At 38.9% G+C, this 19,268-nt stretch overlaps 1 protein-coding gene across 2 annotated transcripts in view; it reads right to left on the reverse strand.

Moving 5' to 3' along the window:
* Window positions 1-1,318: 1,318 nt before the first annotated feature.
* The window catches only part of LOC129763618 (alpha-1D adrenergic receptor), a 329,279-nt gene continuing 311,329 nt past the window's right edge, over window positions 1,319-19,268 (reverse strand). For both annotated transcript variants that reach the window (XM_055762858.1, XM_055762857.1), the window contains one exon: window positions 1,319-10,578. In XM_055762858.1, the coding sequence (XP_055618833.1) occupies window positions 9,177-10,578 (1,402 nt within the window). In that variant the 3' untranslated portion in view covers window positions 1,319-9,176. The remainder of the gene's footprint in view (window positions 10,579-19,268) is intronic.

The following is a 19,268-nucleotide window of genomic DNA, read 5'->3' on the forward strand; positions in this document are numbered from 1 at the left end:
CATTTTCGCTTTGGAAAAAGATACATTAACAACAAACAATTTCTACAAGCAAAAAATATGTTTAGAAGACAAAACTCCAGTATATATAAAAAATTACAGAACACCTGAAGCCCAAACAACAGAAATAAATAAACAAATTAATCACATGCTCGATAATAAAATAATTCAACATTCCATCTCACCATATAACTCACCAATATTACTGGTTCCCAAAAAATCTAACAACCAAGATAAGAAATGGCGATTGGTGGTTGATTTCCGCCAACTAAACAAAAAAATTACACCAGATAAATTTCCACTTCCAAGAATAGACGAAATCCTTGATAATTTAGGTAGAGCAAAATACTTTTCCACATTAGATTTAATGTCAGGTTTTCACCAAATAGAACTTGACGACAAATCAAAAAAATACACAGCATTTTCAACGTCTAACGGCCACTACGAATTCACTAGGTTACCTTTCGGCCTTAATATATCCCCAAACAGTTTCCAGAGAATGATGTCCATAGCTCTCAGCGGACTACCTCCCCAATGTGCATTTCTTTATATTGACGACATAATCGTTGTTGGATGTTCTGTAACTCATCACCTCAACAATTTAGAAAATGTATTTCAACAACTACAAAAGTATAACCTAAAATTAAATCCCCAAAAGTGCTTATTTTTTAGACCCGACGTGACATACCTAGGACACAATATTTCAGCTGTCGGCATACAGCCCGACCAAACAAAATTTTCAGCAATATTAAATTACCCCACACCTTCGACTCCCGATGAAGTCAGGCGTTTTGTAGCCTTCTGTAATTATTATCGAAGGTTTATACCGAATTTCGCAGAAATAGCACACCCATTGAACAAACTGCTAAGAAAAAACGTAAAATTTGACTGGACCCCCGAATGTCAAATAGCATTTAATAAATTAAAGAATGAACTCATTTCACCAACGTTACTTCAATTTCCTGATTTTACACGAGAATTCAAACTAATAACTGACGCCTCGCAAGTGGCATGTGGCGCAGTATTAACCCAAGAACAAGACGGAATAGAACTTCCAATAGCCTATGCGAGCAAAGCCTTCACGAAAGGTGAGGCAAATAAATCAACGATTGAACAGGAATTGACTGCAATTCACTGGGCAATAACGTATTTTAGACCCTATCTTTATGGTAGAAAATTCACTGTGAAGACAGATCATAGACCTTTAGTTTACCTATTTTCTATGAAAGACCCCTCATCAAAACTCACTAGAATGAGGCTGGATCTAGAGGAATTTAATTTCGACGTAGAATACTTACAAGGAAAACTAAATGTAACGGCTGATGCCCTATCAAGAATAAAAATTGACTCTGAAACACTGAAAACAGTGATGGCCATGCAAACTAGAGCCATGACTAGGAAAACACAAAGAATTGAAAATAACCCCGAAAAAGCGAATTTCACTGCACTCGACAACACCGAGTCTGATCAACTTAAAGTGTACGAGGCAGTCGAACCTAGAGAATGGGAGAGTCTACCCAAACTTCAATGCGGACGCGCATTTGAAAGTAATGAAATCACTTGTGAAAATGAAACTGAAATAATAAAATGCGCAATAACAAACAAAACAGGATATAGAGAAAAAATGTCGACATACACTGAAATTGCAAGCAATGACGAAAAATCCCTAGGAAACTTATTACAAAAAATTGAAAATATGACCAAGAAACTGAGAATAAGCGTGATAGCTCTAGCGTTATCGAGCGCAATATTCCAATTATGCAGCGTTCAACTCTTCAAGAAGACTTGTAACGACTCACTAAAAGACTTGCAAATAGTGCTCTACACACCCAAGCGTGTGATAGAAAGCAGTGAAGAAAAACTAAGTATCCTAAAAAATTTTCACAACACACCAATAGGCGGACACGTTGGTGCCAGCCGACAATACAAAAAACTCGGTAGACTCTATTCGTGGACAAAAATAAAACAAGAAATTTATGATTACGTCAGAAATTGCATACAGTGCAAACAGAACAAATACTTAACGACATCTAACGAAAATTATATACAAACCAAAACCCCTCAAAAACCCTTCGACCATATATCCATGGACACGATTGGCCCCTTCAATAAATCAAATTCCGGAAACAGATACGCCCTAACTATCCAATGTAACCTTTCCAAATATGTAATAATAAAACCAACATCCGACAAACAAGCATCTACAATAGCAAGAGCTTTCGTCGAAAACTGCATCCTTGTTTACGGCACTCCTTCTGTTATCCAAACAGATCAAGGAACCGAATACAAGAATGAATTATTCGAGAACATATCTAGACTATTACAGATAAAACAAAATTTTTCGACACCCTATCACCCCCAATCCATAGGAGGACTAGAAAGGAATCACCGTTGTCTGAATGAATACGTAAGACAATTTGTCAACCCTACACAAAGTGATTGGGATGACTGGCTGCCTTACTACACATTCTGTTACAACACGACTCCTCACACAGACTTTTCCTACACACCTTTCGAACTCGTTTTTGGCAGAAACGCCATACTACCCTTCAATATCCAAAATCCTACACATATAGAACCAATATACAATCTCGAAGACTACCACAAAGAGCTACAGTTCAAACTAAAAGTTACAGCAAAGACTACTAAAGAGTTAATTGATAAAATAAAAAAGAAGCGTACAGATAAACAAAGTGAACTTGCCAAACCAATACAAATAAAAATAGGAGATTCAGTCCTGTTAACGAATGGGAACAGAAGAAAACTAGATAAAATATACCTTGGACCATTCCAAATAATATCAATTGAGCATCCCAATGTCACAATTGTAGACATTAAAACTAAAAACAAACAGACTATACATAAAAATCGCATAATAAAATGCAACTAATGAGCAACCCATCTCCATTAGGGGGAAGGGAATGCATAACTAAATTAAATTCCCAGACGATCACGAGTTTATAATATTACCTATTCAAATACCTATGTTGTATTGTATACTACAACAGTTTACCAAGTTAGTAATTAGTTAGTTAATTAACTCGAATACAAAAAAAAATGTACATATTCCAAATATTAAACAAACATGTTTATACATACAAAAACCAGAATAATTGTAAGGTCAGACGAATTCTAGGCGAAATTTACTGAACACGAATGATTCCATTAGATTACATCATTCTCAAAAAGAGGGAAGGTGTAACAGGATCACTGGACCACCTACAACCCGATACACATGCCCTTATGGCAACAAAATTCTAGCAAGTGCGTCACGCTGTGCAACCAAAATAAACATGCGAACCATGTCGTAAATTCAGGCCAAGGTTCCGATGGTTATTTATTGCATAATATGACGCGCTGACCATTAACTTCCTTTGTTTACTTTTGCACTTCTTCGCTAGCTTCGCTAGCGTGAATTTAATGACAAACACATGCTTGCGCAAATGCGCAAACGTTTCCTATTTATGCTTTCGATTCCGGTTGACATCTTTTCGGACACATGTGTTATGTGTTTTACTACAATTCGCCTGACCACGCATAATAATAGAATTTAGGTTGTAGCTAGTTGTAAGAAATAAACGAATTGAATAAAAGGGAGTCTGACCCAGTTGGGCGGACTCAGTATGAACGCGTACGTGAAAGTCTTTTCATATAACCGAAAGAAACTACTGGGTGTCCACATGGCGATCCTGCGACCTGCGACACCATCTATTAACCCTACTATGGGTAAATCGCGGTATGATTCGAGCACAGATATCAGTCATCAACATGGTCGAAATCGCACCATGCAAACCAGAATCACCTACATTCTACTCACACGTTGGAGGCAACATGGCGGATGTATCTGCACTACGTGCACTACGTATCACCGACCATTCCTCTGACCATCTAATAGTAGTGTTCTCACTGGATCAAGCAATCGATCAGCGCCAATCGTGTCGACGACGAAATTGTCATCGGGCGAACTGACCCCCACTAACGTTTGCATTTAAGAAATGGACAAAAATTGCCGATTTCTAATGGGTTTACCTTCACACGTACTGACGAAACCACCCATGCAGCATCAACCATAGTAACCCATGAGTCAGCAGACAAAAATTGACAGCTCCATCAGTCGAACTGTAACCGTGATGGCGAAAACAGTGAAGTGTGTCAGAAGTGTGTGCGTTCGAAGAACGGTACCCCGCCGCGTCGAAAATGGACATCGTGCGGCACTTTGTGGACGCCGGATACGCCCGTTCCGGCATCTACAACATCGTTGTACTAAAGGGCGAACACGAAATTATTGCGACACATTCAACAGGGCATAACTTTTTTACCATTGGCTAAAAATCAACCAAATTTTGCACACTTTCTCATTGATGTGTATTGTCTACATGCTGTCAAACTCGAAGTCGTGTTTTTCGATTCAACGAAAATGGAGGTGAACCAACGCGAGTCGAGAGAACAAATTCTTTCCAAACACCTGGAATTTCCTGACCTGTCGCACCGGCAGTTGGGAAAAATGTTGAACATTCAACATTCAACCGTCTCCAGAGTGTTGAAGCGGTTCCAGGAGCGGTTACGGATTCTACCTCATTCTACTCGTTTGAAGGATATCCTCCATTGGATGGTTCAAAATAATAAACATTACATATTTATGAACAATGAAAAAAAATCATTTCAAAATGCAATTACTACAAACAATCACAGTTCTACGTCAAGCTCACGTCCGTGTGCTTTTTACTACTACATGGATAAAAGTGGATGAGATTTAAAATGTTAGCATAAATAATAGTAACAAAATGACTGAGAGAGATACGAGCGAATCGACGGTGCTCTGCCTTCTCGAAACGATGTCACAATAAGGCAACAATTATTATAATTTTCTACTTCTGTTCACCTGTTTTGTTTACAACTTACACCAGATTTTGATGATGACTCGCATACCAATTATCGAAAAGATCAAACTAATACAGCAGCCAAGCACAATCGAAATATACGAAATGTGCAATCCAAAGGGAACGTTCGTTCTACGAACATTAACCATTGTGGAGAGGGGAGATATTATAATTTAAGCTCCGCCCGATGACAATCTTCTCCAATTCAATTTCGCAACATCAATTACAAGGTGAAAATCGATGAAAAGATGCAGAGTGTCGGTGCTCGGATGATTTTTTTTTCCAATTCATTTATTTGTAAGGCTCAATCGCATGAGCTTTGCGGAGCCAGGAAGGAAGGTATTGAATTAGAGAGACTTTAAACTCTGAGAGTTCATTCGTCTCTACAAGCGGAGCCACTAAATCATGATTTGTTTATACAGAACTTCAACTTAAATCTATGTTTAGTAGGTTTCGACCGATTACTCGCGGTTTACTCGAGGTTAGAGGGGCAACACTTGTTGTGGGACGGATCAGGTTAGGGATATGGATATGAGGTATCGTTGTCTCAACCGAGAGTTGCCGCACGCACTGTAGTATTGTGCATAATGACCAGGGAGAGCATCTGGTGTTCGACTATCTGTCGAGGGTGGGCGACGGTGAGATGAGGGGACAATCATTTTTTTCAACAATTTTCTAATGCACGAGAGCATAACAATCGGACGGTATGAGTTATGGTCAGATGCTGGTTTGCCAGGCTTTTGAATTACTTTGACTTGTCTCCATTCGTGTTTTCTGGTTTTCTTTTAAACGGAGCACTTGGAATTTTTCTTTTTTGTGCTTCCAATGAGCTTTTATACATCAAATCTACGAAGAACCGATATTCTTCCAATGGTGGATGTATATCTATTGATTCGACACCGATTGTTACCGCCGTTGCAAATTTTTGTCAGTCGATGTTCCTTGTTAGATCAAATGGAACGCGAGATGGTTCAGTGGATTGCGGGCTACACTTGATTGATATATTGATTGGCAAGTGATCGCTACCATGGGGATCATTGATGACCTTCCACATGACAATCTAATGATAGCGAGCTTGAGCAAAAAGATAGGTCGAGTCGACTTTCTCGAGCCGGAGGTTTTGGAATTTGTGTCGCTTCACCAGTGTTCGAGATAGTCAAATTGAAATCGTCACATAAATTGTAAAAAATAGCCGCTCTAGCGTCATCATAAGGATCACCCCACCCAGGACCATGGGAGTTCGTGTCACCCAGTATTAGAACTGGGGATGAGAGAATCGAGACTAGATTCCAAAGATGACTACGGCTAATGTTAGTATTTGGAGGAACGTATACTGAAGCTATGCAAAGTTCTTTATTCTTCTTCTATTACAATTTCGAAGTCTGATAGAGCTGGGAGAGGAATTTTATAGAAAGAGTAGCATTTTTTGATCCCCAAAAGTACTCCTCCATTAGAATCATTTCTATCCAGGCGAATAATGTTAAAATCGTGGAAGTTGAGTTCTGTGTCAGAAAAAAGCCATGTTTCAGAGAGGGCGAATATATCACAGTCATAATTTTGAAGTAAAAATTTGAACGAGTCTAGTTTAGGCACTAGACTACAGCAGTTTCATTGTAGCACATTGATCATATCTGGTGAATTATCCATCGAAAAATATGATTGATGCAAGTAGGGGCCATGAAACAGTCAATTGCTTAAGATAAGACTTCAGAGATGGAAGCAAGGCAGAAATAAGGCTTCTAAGGGGGTCTTGAATATTGAGGGTGTTTAATATAAAGTCCACAATGTCCGTAAAAGCTATCAATCCTCGATTGGACGCGAATTTTCTATGAGAAGATCGAGGGGCAGCGTTTTTATTTCTCTCTCTCTTCTGGGTAACGGCATATAATCCTTACTGCAAACAGGAACTGGCTGAGAAGGAGTCTTCGGATTCGTTTTTTTTACCATTATCCTTGGAATTAGACAATCTTCTGAGGATCATTTTAGCTTTCTTACGGTGCATCATTGGTGAAGAGAGTTTTCTGTTTTGAGAATCATCCTCTGTTGAAGATTCTGGTGCAGCCGTAGTGTGATCCTCATCAGAATCAGAGTTCAATTCTTGAGTTGACAAAACCGAAAATTGGTTTTCATCATGGGCGGCTGATGCGGCCTTGAGCATTTCTGCATAAGTTCGCTTGGAGCGTCCTGTGAAAGAACGCTTCACTTTATCGGAGTGCTGTTTGTACCTTGGGCACACCTGTAGGGCGTGAGGATTCTCGCCACAGTGGATACATTTTTTGCACTGTTTGTGTACCAGAATCCTCACTGTGTTTTTTACCACATTTACCGCAGCGGAACTTGTTGCCGCACTGGCTGGAAGAATGTCCCATTTTTTTACAGATGGTGCAATTGTAGACCCGCGGTACAAACAAGCGCACCGGAAAAAAAACACTATCTACTTTCACATAGTTCGGGAGAACACAACCAGCGAAAGTCACCCGAAACGAGTGTGAAGGCTTATAGACTTTTTGGTTGTCTTCCAAAGTTGCTGCATGTAGTTACCTTACTTCCAGAATCTTCACAAGCTCACCAATTAGGGAGTTTTTTAAACAACCCGATGCTTTTTTCAATTCTTCAACACTCAGATTCACATCGGAGACTACGCCCTCTATCTCCACATCTCGAGAAGGGATGTAAACGTGGTGCTCCCTGTTGAAAATCTCGTGGTCAACAATCTTGTTCGCCACATAAAAAGTCGGTGCTTCTACACGCAGTTTGTCCGGTCTCTCTTTACGTACCAAGACATCCGGATACTTACGCAGCAAATCTCCTGGAATATCAAGAGTTCTCAACGATTTCACCTTGGGCCGAAAGAAAACAACCCATGGTGCCTTTGAGGACTGTTGGTAATAGCGCGTCCGCGCAACAATAGCTTCAGCAGACGCCATAATGGTTGCGCAAACGGTACGCAACCGTCTATGACAAACAAAACAAACTTTCTTACACAAACGCGCGCGCAAAAGCTCAACTTAAAACTAATTTAGACTTAAAATTAACTTAAACTAAAAAAATATTTCAAAACTAAAATTATTTTCTAAAAAAAAAAAATTTTTCAAAAAAAACTAATTTTAGGTGTCCGAAGAACCTTGAACACCCCTATTCACAGAGCGGTACAAAGCTGCGCGCTACGAGGTAAACACTATAGCGCGACGGCAAAATCTATAATGTTATACTTCTCTGTTTTGTTGAAAGCGTTCAGTGGAACGAATGAACAGGCCACCGATCCGGGCTTGCCAGAGAGGCGCTTCCTGTTGCTTTTGGTGCACTTCACTTGCGACGAAAGCAGAAAAAAAACAACTAAAAACCACTTTAGCGGAGGAAAAGGAAAAAACAGCTTCGATTTATTGCTAACAGAGCACAAACAATAGACGTCCGGCTCTTACAATTGATCGATGAGGAATTGTGCTCGGATGATGTCAATATCACTGCTGTCAGAGGGGTTCAAAAACTGTAAAAGTGCTTACATCTCAGTTGACGCAGCTATCAGTAGAGTTCAAAACGGGTTCCAAACCAATCAAGACGCCTACATCTTAGTTGACCTTTGAGATCTGGATGCCTGTTATAATGCTAGCTTTTCTGCGTGGCCTAGTGTAGATTGGAATAGTTACCATTAAGGGGTTCAAATGTTTTGCTGATTCAAAGGGTGGAATAATGATGGTGATAGCATAATCATCGGTGGACATGTGTATGTCAACTGAACCGTTGCCATTATAGCTATAACACAAAGTAGAAAAATAACGCTGGCGATGTTCGCAAATGACATTAAAACTACAGTCAAATCAGCCGGAATTAAAGGATGGTTATCACCAGGAATGGTAGAATGAAAATAGCGTATTTTCACCGCTTTTCTGTGTACGTTTGACAGAAAAAGAGAACATACAAACGTTCAACTGATGGTCATGTTTGCGGCTGTGCTTATTTCTGATGTGACTATTGGAACCAAGTAATGCATTCTTGGTCACATTCACAGTACATATTGAGCCGAAACTCTCGCACACGGGCAGTATGTAATGGTTACCAATAATGTCGACCGTTTACAACACTGGACTAGGTAAGTTCACGTCGAAACTGAATGTTCCTTATTGACTTAGTAGATCTGTACCGTACCGAACGACAAACCAGTAAAGTTTACTTTTTGTGATACACAACCCAACAGTCACCCCATGAATTGATACCTACAAAAGAGCGTCCTTCATTCGGTCTTCAGTCTTCGGACCCATACTTATTTGGCACGTAGAGCTTCCTTCCTTCGCTCCCATCCTAAATGTTATCATGAAAGCTAACTCTATCTCTTGATTTGGTCGAACTCCTGGAGGAATTTCCACTGAAGGTCCTACTAAATCGTTGCTTATCCTGTTCCGGCAGTCTCCGCGAACCGCCACTGGCAGAACCTCCGTTTTGACATACAACCGATGCCGCTGCTGGTGTCATCGCCTGCGATGGAGACGACGTTCCCAGCAGTGACTGTTCGTAGCCACTGTCCCGCTTCGTGGAGGCGTAGCTCAGATTACTGCTGCGCCGGTGCGATGTACTGCGGGTGACGTTGTGCGGGGAAACGGATCGAGGTTTCTGACCCAGGGGAGCACCCCCCGAAGGAGAATGACCCGTTTGCTTGGTTTGCGGGGGCTCCTCCTCGAAGTAATCGTCGAAGTTGGTCGAAAACTTCAGCCTGGAATTTTGCCGCGCCAGATAGTACTCGTAGTTTTTCTCCCGCTGTATCATCTCCTGAATGTCCATGCTGCGTTCGCGCTCGAGCCGATCGATTATCTCCATGTCCCGGGAGAGTGTACTGAGGGAACCCTTGCGTGACGAGTACTCACTCTCGGTTACCGACAGTATCGAAGGGGTTGCCTTCAAAATGCTGGAGTCCTGGTTGGAGAGCGTCCCGTACCGGGAGGGCTTCCGATGGTAGATATCGGAGTCAGAGTCGTTGTCATTCAGGTCACTGCTGTTGCCACGCTGGTAATACGGCGAGGCCGAATTGTGCTGGAAATTCTGTCTGGCCATGATTCGCTGGGCTTCGAGCAGTTCCGACGGAGCGACGACCTCCCGCTCGTTCACGTTACAATAGGTACTCGAGGTCACATTCGAGTGATGGCCAGCAATCGACGAGCAGTAGTCGTCTTCGTCTTCGACGGATTGGTTTGTGCTTCTTGCGGGCGGCAGCGACTCTAGCCCATGCTGGACTGTGTTGGTTCTGCAAGCGGAGGACCTCGTCGAACTTCGTTGCGCCGCGCTTCCAGCAGATGCCGAGCTGTGGCTCTTCGCCGAGGGAGTTCGGTGGAAGTTGCTGTTGTCGATCCGCAGGGGTGGAGGGAGTTGACGCCTGGGACGGCCTCCCGTCGATACACTTTGGCTTTTGGTTGTCGAAATTGAACTCTCCGCCACGCTGCTTTCGGTGGTGGATGATTTGGGTCGATCCACGGTCACGGGGAGTGCCTTGGCGACTCCTCGTGGCGGGTGCGGTGCGCACTGCTGGTCATCGAATGGCGGTGGTGCAGTTATCGATGGTTTGGTGCTACTTACGGTGGACATTTGGGTGGATAGAGGCGTTTTGATTCCGGGTGGAGAGCTTCCATCGTCCGCGGATTGTTCCGATTTAGTGGCGGTGTTCCGACGGGAGGATAGACGGAGGTAGCCCCGAAGGCGCTCCTTGGCGGGTCTGAAATGAGATGAACATAAATGAAAATAAAATTAATTCACGATGCCAGTGGCTATGTGGTGCTGCAACTCAATTAAGTTTGACCCATAGGGACTACCACGAAAAATTGGTCCTCATTTAGCTGTGTGGTTCCTATAGTAGCTGTGTGACATCGAGTGCTTCTCGTCGTCCAACGTGCGGTAGTTGCGGGATAACTTGAACGTTCGACATATTTTGTAGAAAACAATGCACATAGAACTAATTGATTAGTTCTATGTGCATTATTTTTGTGGAGTTCACTCTCCTTTCCAGAGGACGAAGGGATTTCATACCATCATAGAAACATTTCTCGTACCCAAAAACCCTCACATCCCAAGTGTTGCTCCATTTGCTTGATTAGTTATCGAGTTTTGCAGAAGTTTGTGTTTCATTTGTATGGCAGCTCCCTTAGAAAGATGGAAGGAGTGTTGAACCACCTTAGAAATGTTTCTTGGCCCCTAAAACCTCCACATGCCAAATTTGGTTTAATTTGCTTGGTTAATTCTTGTGTAGTGCAGAAATTTGTGTTTCATTTGTATGGCAGCCTCACCTTAGAGAGAGGAGAGGAGTGTCTAACCACCATAGAAATATTTATTGCGCCCTAAATCCTCCACATGCCAAATTTGGTTTCATTTGCCTGATTAATTCTCGAGTTATGCAGAAATTTAAGTTTCATTTGTATGGTAGCCCCCCTAAGAGAGGGGGTGGAGTGTCTAATTATCATAGAATCATTCATTGCACCCTGAAAGATAGAAGATAGAAGATAGAAGATAGAAGATAGAAGATAGAAGATAGAAGATAGAAGATAGAAGATAGAAGATAGAAGATAGGAGATAGAAGATAGAAGATAGAAGATAGGAGATAGAAGATAGAAGATAGAAGATAGAAGATAGAAGATAGAAGATAGAAGATAGAAGATAGAAGATAGAAGATAGAAGATAGAAGATAGAAGATAGAAGATAGAAGATAGAAGATAGAAGATAGAAGATAGAAGATAGAAGATAGAAGATAGAAGATAGAAGATAGAAGATAGAAGATAGAAGATAGAAGATAGAAGATAGAAGATAGAAGATAGAAGATAGAAGATAGAAGATAGAAGATAGAAGATAGAAGATAGAAGATAGAAGATAGAAGATAGAAGATAGAAGATAGAAGATAGAAGATAGAAGATAGAAGATAGAAGATAGAAGATAGAAGATAGAAGATAGAAGATAGAAGATAGAAGATAGAAGATAGAAGATAGAAGATAGAAGATAGAAGATAGAAGATAGAAGATAGAAGATAGAAGATAGAAGATAGAAGATAGAAGATAGAAGATAGAAGATAGAAGATAGAAGATAGAAGATAGAAGATAGAAGATAGAAGATAGAAGATAGAAGATAGAAGATAGAAGATAGAAGATAGAAGATAGAAGATAGAAGATAGAAGATAGAAGATAGAAGATAGAAGATAGAAGATAGAAGATAGAAGATAGAAGATAGAAGATAGAAGATAGAAGATAGAAGATAGAAGATAGAAGATAGAAGATAGAAGATAGAAGATAGAAGATAGAAGATAGAAGATAGAAGATAGAAGATAGAAGATAGAAGATAGAAGATAGAAGATAGAAGATAGAAGATAGAAGATAGAAGATAGAAGATAGAAGATAGAAGATAGAAGATAGAAGATAGAAGATAGAAGATAGAAGATAGAAGATAGAAGATAGAAGATAGAAGATAGAAGATAGAAGATAGAAGATAGAAGATAGAAGATAGAAGATAGAAGATAGAAGATAGAAGATAGAAGATAGAAGATAGAAGATAGAAGATAGAAGATAGAAGATAGAAGATAGAAGATAGAAGATAGAAGATAGAAGATAGAAGATAGAAGATAGAAGATAGAAGATAGAAGATAGAAGATAGAAGATAGAAGATAGAAGATAGAAGATAGAAGATAGAAGATAGAAGATAGAAGATAGAAGATAGAAGATAGAAGATAGAAGATAGAAGATAGAAGATAGAAGATAGAAGATAGAAGATAGAAGATAGAAGATAGAAGATAGAAGATAGAAGATAGAAGATAGAAGATAGAAGATAGAAGATAGAAGATAGAAGATAGAAGATAGAAGATAGAAGATAGAAGATAGAAGATAGAAGATAGAAGATAGAAGATAGAAGATAGAAGATAGAAGATAGAAGATAGAAGATAGAAGATAGAAGATAGAAGATAGAAGATAGAAGATAGAAGATAGAAGATAGAAGATAGAAGATAGAAGATAGAAGATAGAAGATAGAAGATAGAAGATAGAAGATAGAAGATAGAAGATAGAAGATAGAAGATAGAAGATAGAAGATAGAAGATAGAAGATAGAAGATAGAAGATAGAAGATAGAAGATAGAAGATAGAAGATAGAAGATAGAAGATAGAAGATAGAAGATAGAAGATAGAAGATAGAAGATAGAAGATAGAAGATAGAAGATAGAAGATAGAAGATAGAAGATAGAAGATAGAAGATAGAAGATAGAAGATAGAAGATAGAAGATAAAAGATAGAAGATAGAAGATAGAAGATAGAAGATAGAAGATAGAAGATAGAAGATAGAAGATAGAAGATAGAAGATAGAAGATAGAAGATAGAAGATAGAAGATAGAAGATAGAAGATAGAAGATGGAAGATAGAAGATAGAAGATAGAAGATAGAAGATAGAAGATAGAAGATAGAAGATGGAAGATAGAAGATAGAAGATAGAAGATAGAAGATAGAAGATAGAAGATAGAAGATAGAAGATAGAAGATAGAAGATAGAAGATAGAAGATAGAAGATAGAAGATAGAAGATAGAAGATAGAAGATAGAAGATAGAAGATAGAAGATAGAAGATAGAAGATAGAAGATAGAAGATAGAAGATAGAAGATAGAAGATAGAAGATAGAAGATAGAAGATAGAAGATAGAAGATAGAAGATAGAAGATAGAAGATAGAAGATAGAAGATAGAAGATAGAAGATAGAAGATAGAAGATAGAAGATAGAAGATAGAAGATAGAAGATAGAAGATAGAAGATAGAAGATAGAAGATAGAAGATAGAAGATAGAAGATAGAAGATAGAAGATAGAAGATAGAAGATAGAAGATAGAAGATAGAAGATAGAAGATAGAAGATAGAAGATAGAAGATAGAAGATAGAAGATAGAAGATAGAAGATAGAAGATAGAAGATAGAAGATAGAAGATGGAAGATAGAAGATAGAAGATAGAAGATAGAAGATAGAAGATAGAAGATAGAAGATAGAAGATAGAAGATAGAAGATAGAAGATAGAAGATAGAAGATAGAAGATAGAAGATAGAAGATAGAAGATAGAAGATAGAAGATAGAAGATAGAAGATAGAAGATAGAAGATAGAAGATAGAAGATAGAAGATAGAAGATAGAAGATAGAAGATAGAAGATAGAAGATAGAAGATAGAAGATAGAAGAAGATTTTCAGCCATTCCACGCCAAACCGATATAGTGGTTCTCAGATTTTCGTCAAAAGTGGTGGTTGTTCTTTATCGCAAATAATTAGACCCGTATTTTTTTTATTTCTTTGTTAGGGTCACCATTTCCATTTTAGGGTGGTCCGAAAAATCCATTTCTTCGCATTTTTGCCAAAAATGACTTTTTTTCAAAAACTCAAACTTTCGAATCACTGGACCAATTCAGATGTTCAACATATTAAATTAAAGCCAATGAGCTAGTCTTGTTTGAAAAAAATATTACACTCTGAATAGAAATGGATTATGTTCTCATAATTATTAATTATATTTGTTTTTTATAGCTTACATCGTTTCGGGACCAAGGGCGCCATAGTTTTTTATATTTTTTTCTGAAAGCTGAGGTTTCTTTCACATAATATATCCGAATGCCAAAGAGGTGTTATTTTTCGTTTTTATGTTATGATTTTCCAAAGTTAATATGTTTTCAGTTTTCGTTCAATATTTCTATGCGACTAGACTGGATGTATGTGACTATAATCCAATTAATTGGCAAATGTGTTATTTTTCAAAAAAGGCTAGCTAGTAGGTTTTAATTTGATATGTCGATCATCTGAATCGGTCCAGTAGTTCAAAAAACAAATTTTTACTGATTCAGAATCTGTTCGATTTTTTTTGTTTCAGATAACAAGAAGGGCTGGAATCGTGTTCCCCATGGCACACCTTTTTTTTAAAACCCCCTCACCAGGGTTGCCATAATAAAATCCGTGTTTTTGGTCTCGAAAAATCTTTATATCTGAGTTTTTTTTCTCAGAAAATCTATATCGAAATCTGTATTAACCTTTTGCAGTCACCACCACAGCAAAGAAGTATACTAATATTAAAATTTATGCAACAATGTATCAGTTCATTTCACGAACCAAAACGGTGCTACTATGAATAATAGATAACGGTACTCAGTATAAACAAAAGTTGTCATCCGTGCTCGGAGAAAGGATTAATGGAAAACTCCATGTGTTGCGCACTGTTTGGATGTAAAGAGCATTGTTTTGTGTGTTCAAACAGAAAAATAAAAGTCGAAAGACGACAAACTAATTATTTTGGTGATACATGCGACATATATCACGCGAAATAGAATTATAGCAAATATTTATTAAACATAAACATAAAAAAAATGTTTAGTAAATACTTATCAGAAGTTTACAAAAATAAAGCAATCTTGTTCATCTTACATCATCACTGCTTCTTCAAGTAAAAAATAATTGCGACCAGTACGACATAAATGTCGAAATTTAAGACGACCGCAAAGGATTAAATTAATAAATTCAACTAGCTGACCCGGCTAACTTTGTCCTGCCCAAAATTAATTTTTTATATGAATACTTCTGAACATTCACGTTCTTTCAGAAAGCGAACGTTCGTGGCTTGAATTCCAGAAAATTAATTGATCCATCTTTCAATTGGCATATATCACTGCTAGACAAGAATTAATTTAAAAGTCTAAACATTCTATAATAGAAAATAAATATCAATCTATAATTTGCTATTAACTCTAGCAGATTACCAAGCTCGAGAGCAGTTTCAAATTTGCTCAGTTTTTTTCGATTTTTTCCATTTTCCTTCAAAATTTTCTAGAAAAAAAAACAATTTTTCTCACGTGTAACCATTGATCTACAGGGGGATCTCATCTCAAATCGGACAATCTTTTCTCGAATTTGATAACCAAAATTTGGCGATTCATTTTCATTTTCCACCTGAAAATCCATTAATATTTTCAAAGTGGCGAAAAATAAATATCCGATCGGACAAACTAATCATTGTAGAACAAATGCGTAATAACCTTTCACATCACATCACATCAGGAGGCAGTATTACACGCTACACATTAATGCCAAAATGACTCTTATTCAGACTGATTCCAATGCTGTATGAATAAAATAGATGAGTTGGGAAAAAGACGGGTGGGTAATGTCGGTGACATAACCGGAGTGACGTAGGACTATACAAAGGGGACAGCTTTTGTTAAATATATATTTTAAATATATTGTTTTATTTCCTTCTCCTTCGTGAATACCTACCTATCTACCTGAAAAATGGATTAGTTTACTGTTTACTCTTTATGAATATGTTGATGGTTCTGAAAAGAACCTTTGGTGTTGTGTTTTTGTTATCACTCGATATTCCCATCTTGTTCGGTTAAACCTTCCTGTTTAGCTATTGCGTTTGCCACTCACCACAGCTTTCACAGTTGGAAAATTTCTTCCCATCCAGCTTGAACATGTTGTTCAGTAAATTACATTTAATGCGACGTGCCGGAGAAACACGTTGCCACTCACTGAAACTAATTGTTGCCTTGATAAGCGCCGAACCGAAGCTGCTCTGTTCTTGATGCGGGTTTTCTGATTGTCGTGAGCAGCTTTGCAAGCCAACTCGAGCACTCCGACGGCCGAAACTCTATAATCGCTGTTAGGTATACTGGTGCTTCGGCACCAATCCGTTCGGCCTAGTTACCCTTGCGGAGCAATCAGTGAATGCGACCAACAGGGAACTGGAGACCTGCACGGTTCGAGTGAGACTTTGCCTTTCCCTTAACTTGTCCTCCTTTGTTACGTCCACAATGCCGATGCCGATACCACACGGGTTTACGGTTTGAAAGAAAATAAGATATTTTTTTGGGGTCCGCGTGTTTTATACTCTAGCGGTACACACTCACAGGATAGAGACAAATCGGCAGACTCAGCCAAAGGGACGAGTCCAACGAGACGAGCGAATGAGCGTTAAAAGGGAGCGATGGCAAAAAAATACATTCATTACGATTTGTTCGCTCGTTGGATTCACATGCAGGCTAAAAAGGGTCCTTTTCAGGATCACAACATTATCTTCAATCTAAAGAGTTTATTGTTTTGTTATCACTCGATATCCCCATCTTGTTCGGCTAAACCTTCCTGTTTAGCGATTTGTTGCCACTCGCCACAGCTTTCACAGTTGGAAAATTTCTTCCCATCCAGCTTTGTGACATGTTGTACAGTAAATTACATTCAATGCGACGTGCCGAAGCGCCACTCAGTGTCGCATTGGAGGCGATTTTAACCTGTAATTGAACATTTGCGATGACAGTGGTACAGTGTCGACTTTCAATGTGGGGTCATAATTTGGATCTCTATGTTTACAAAAATGTCCAACTAAATAAGTCGCATTACATATCCGTCCAATTAGCTAAATGTCGAACTAATTGTAAATTACTGTACTTTCAATCTGGAAACAATTTAAGAATTGGTGAAAATTGAATAATCAGGAAAGTCCTCAACTAATAAGCTCAGAACAACTGCCAAATTCACATACTCATCAGATCCTGGCAAACAAATTATGAAAAAATCAATTAGTGTTTTTTTGTTATTTTGGATAATGTTTTAGAAAGCATTGAACTGTATATCATAAACTCTTTTTTGGAAGGTTTAATGGCCCTGAAAAGCGCCTTGTTTTATGGAATGGTTCCAATTTAGAAAACTTAGTACTCGTGGTTTTGAAAAAAAAAACATTTCGAACGTCCTCGATTTGCCACCAAAGCAGTTTGTAAAAAGAACAAACTTTTTTCTTCTGCTACGTGGTGCCGTTTTGCGATTGCGTTTGCCACTCGCTGCAACTGCCTGTTGTCTTGATGTCCACCGAACCGAATGTGTTCTGTTCCGAATGCGGGTTTTCTTATCGTCGCGAGCAGCTTTGCCAGCTAACTCGATCACTTCGGCGGCCGAAACTATATAACGCCGGCTAGGTGGACTGGTGCACTGGTACTAACGCGCTCGGCCTAGCTACCCTTGCGGGGAACTGCAGATCAAGACGGTTCGAGCGGGATTTTGCCTTTCCCTTCACTTTTCCTCCTTTAGTATGTCCAGACATGGCTGCTTGGGTTGGTTTGTTGATGTGTTGTGATGCGAACCGATGTGGTGTACGGTTTGAATGAGAATGATCGTTACGGAAGGAAGGAAGGAAGGTATTGTATTATAGAGACTTTAAACTTTTGCAGTTCATTCGTCTCTAGCCTTGAGAAAGGCCCTTTGAAAACTCTACTCTACTCTACTCCAGCGCTACCACCTCCGCCCTCTTACCTTGAGAAAGGCACTCGATCCCTCGCCGTCCAGCTCGTCCAGCAACGATGTTGTCCAGTCGGTGTCCACACAAAGAATGATCGTTACGGCAGCGGAGCGGGGATTTTTAAGCTGACTGGCTGGCTCGAGAATTACGCATGTGTGAGACTGCGACCAATGTTTCGTTCATTTTCTTCTTTTTTCTTTCCAATCGTGCTTCATTCTATTTCGCTGCTGTTCTGGTTGCCCGTTTTGGTCTGTACGATTTGAGGAGCACAAAATGGACCAATCAAAAATGGGCACATAGAGCATTTGGACAATGCTTGATATTTCACAATTATTCAATTATTTATCTCAAGAAAAATGAAATGTTATTCGTTATGATAGATGCGTAGATATATTTCCTATCAATTGATGCAAAAACCTTTGCGATCTATTGAGAAATGCTCGAGTTATAAGCGTTCCAAATCTTGCATTTTTTCCTACTTGTTCAGTGACTAGATTTCCATTTCACCCCCTATATCTTCCGGTTAGACGTAGTCCTACGTCAAAAATATCATTGTGATCAAGCCATAACTAATATTGGATCGTTATTTCGAAAAATCTGTAAATATGTATGGGAACCTAAAAAATCTGTAATCTGCATCTACAAATTCTTGGTTTCAGAAAGACTATAAAATCTGTATAAATACAGATTATTCTGTAGATATGGTAACCCTGTCCCAAACCTTACCCCCTTAACATTTTAAGGACCGCACGTTTTGGGGCAAATTTGAACGCTTAATTTGTTCGGATTCCATGAATGAGACGAATGAGATCGTTTCCGTTGAGACGAAGGCGAGTCATCGGTAGGCCTTGTTAGATTCTTGGCAAACCAAGGGTTTAACCTTCAAGTGTAGAAAACACGGGTTATTTCATAATCTATCCGTAACAGACGGGACGCGAACCACGAGAAATCTCGTGAGCGGTCCGCAATGTGTTAAGGGGAATTCTAGTGTAGAGACACGAATTTTGAACGTTTTTGAGAGCTTCGTAAAAATAAAACAAAGAATATTTTTACTATCCATCATACCATTATTTGTTCATCTATCTTTTAATAATAAAACAAAACTTGAATGGAGAAAAAATATTCATAACTA

The sequence above is a fragment of the Toxorhynchites rutilus genome, chromosome 1 (assembly GCF_029784135.1).
Source record: "Toxorhynchites rutilus septentrionalis strain SRP chromosome 1, ASM2978413v1, whole genome shotgun sequence".
NCBI lineage: Eukaryota > Metazoa > Arthropoda > Insecta > Diptera > Culicidae > Toxorhynchites > Toxorhynchites rutilus.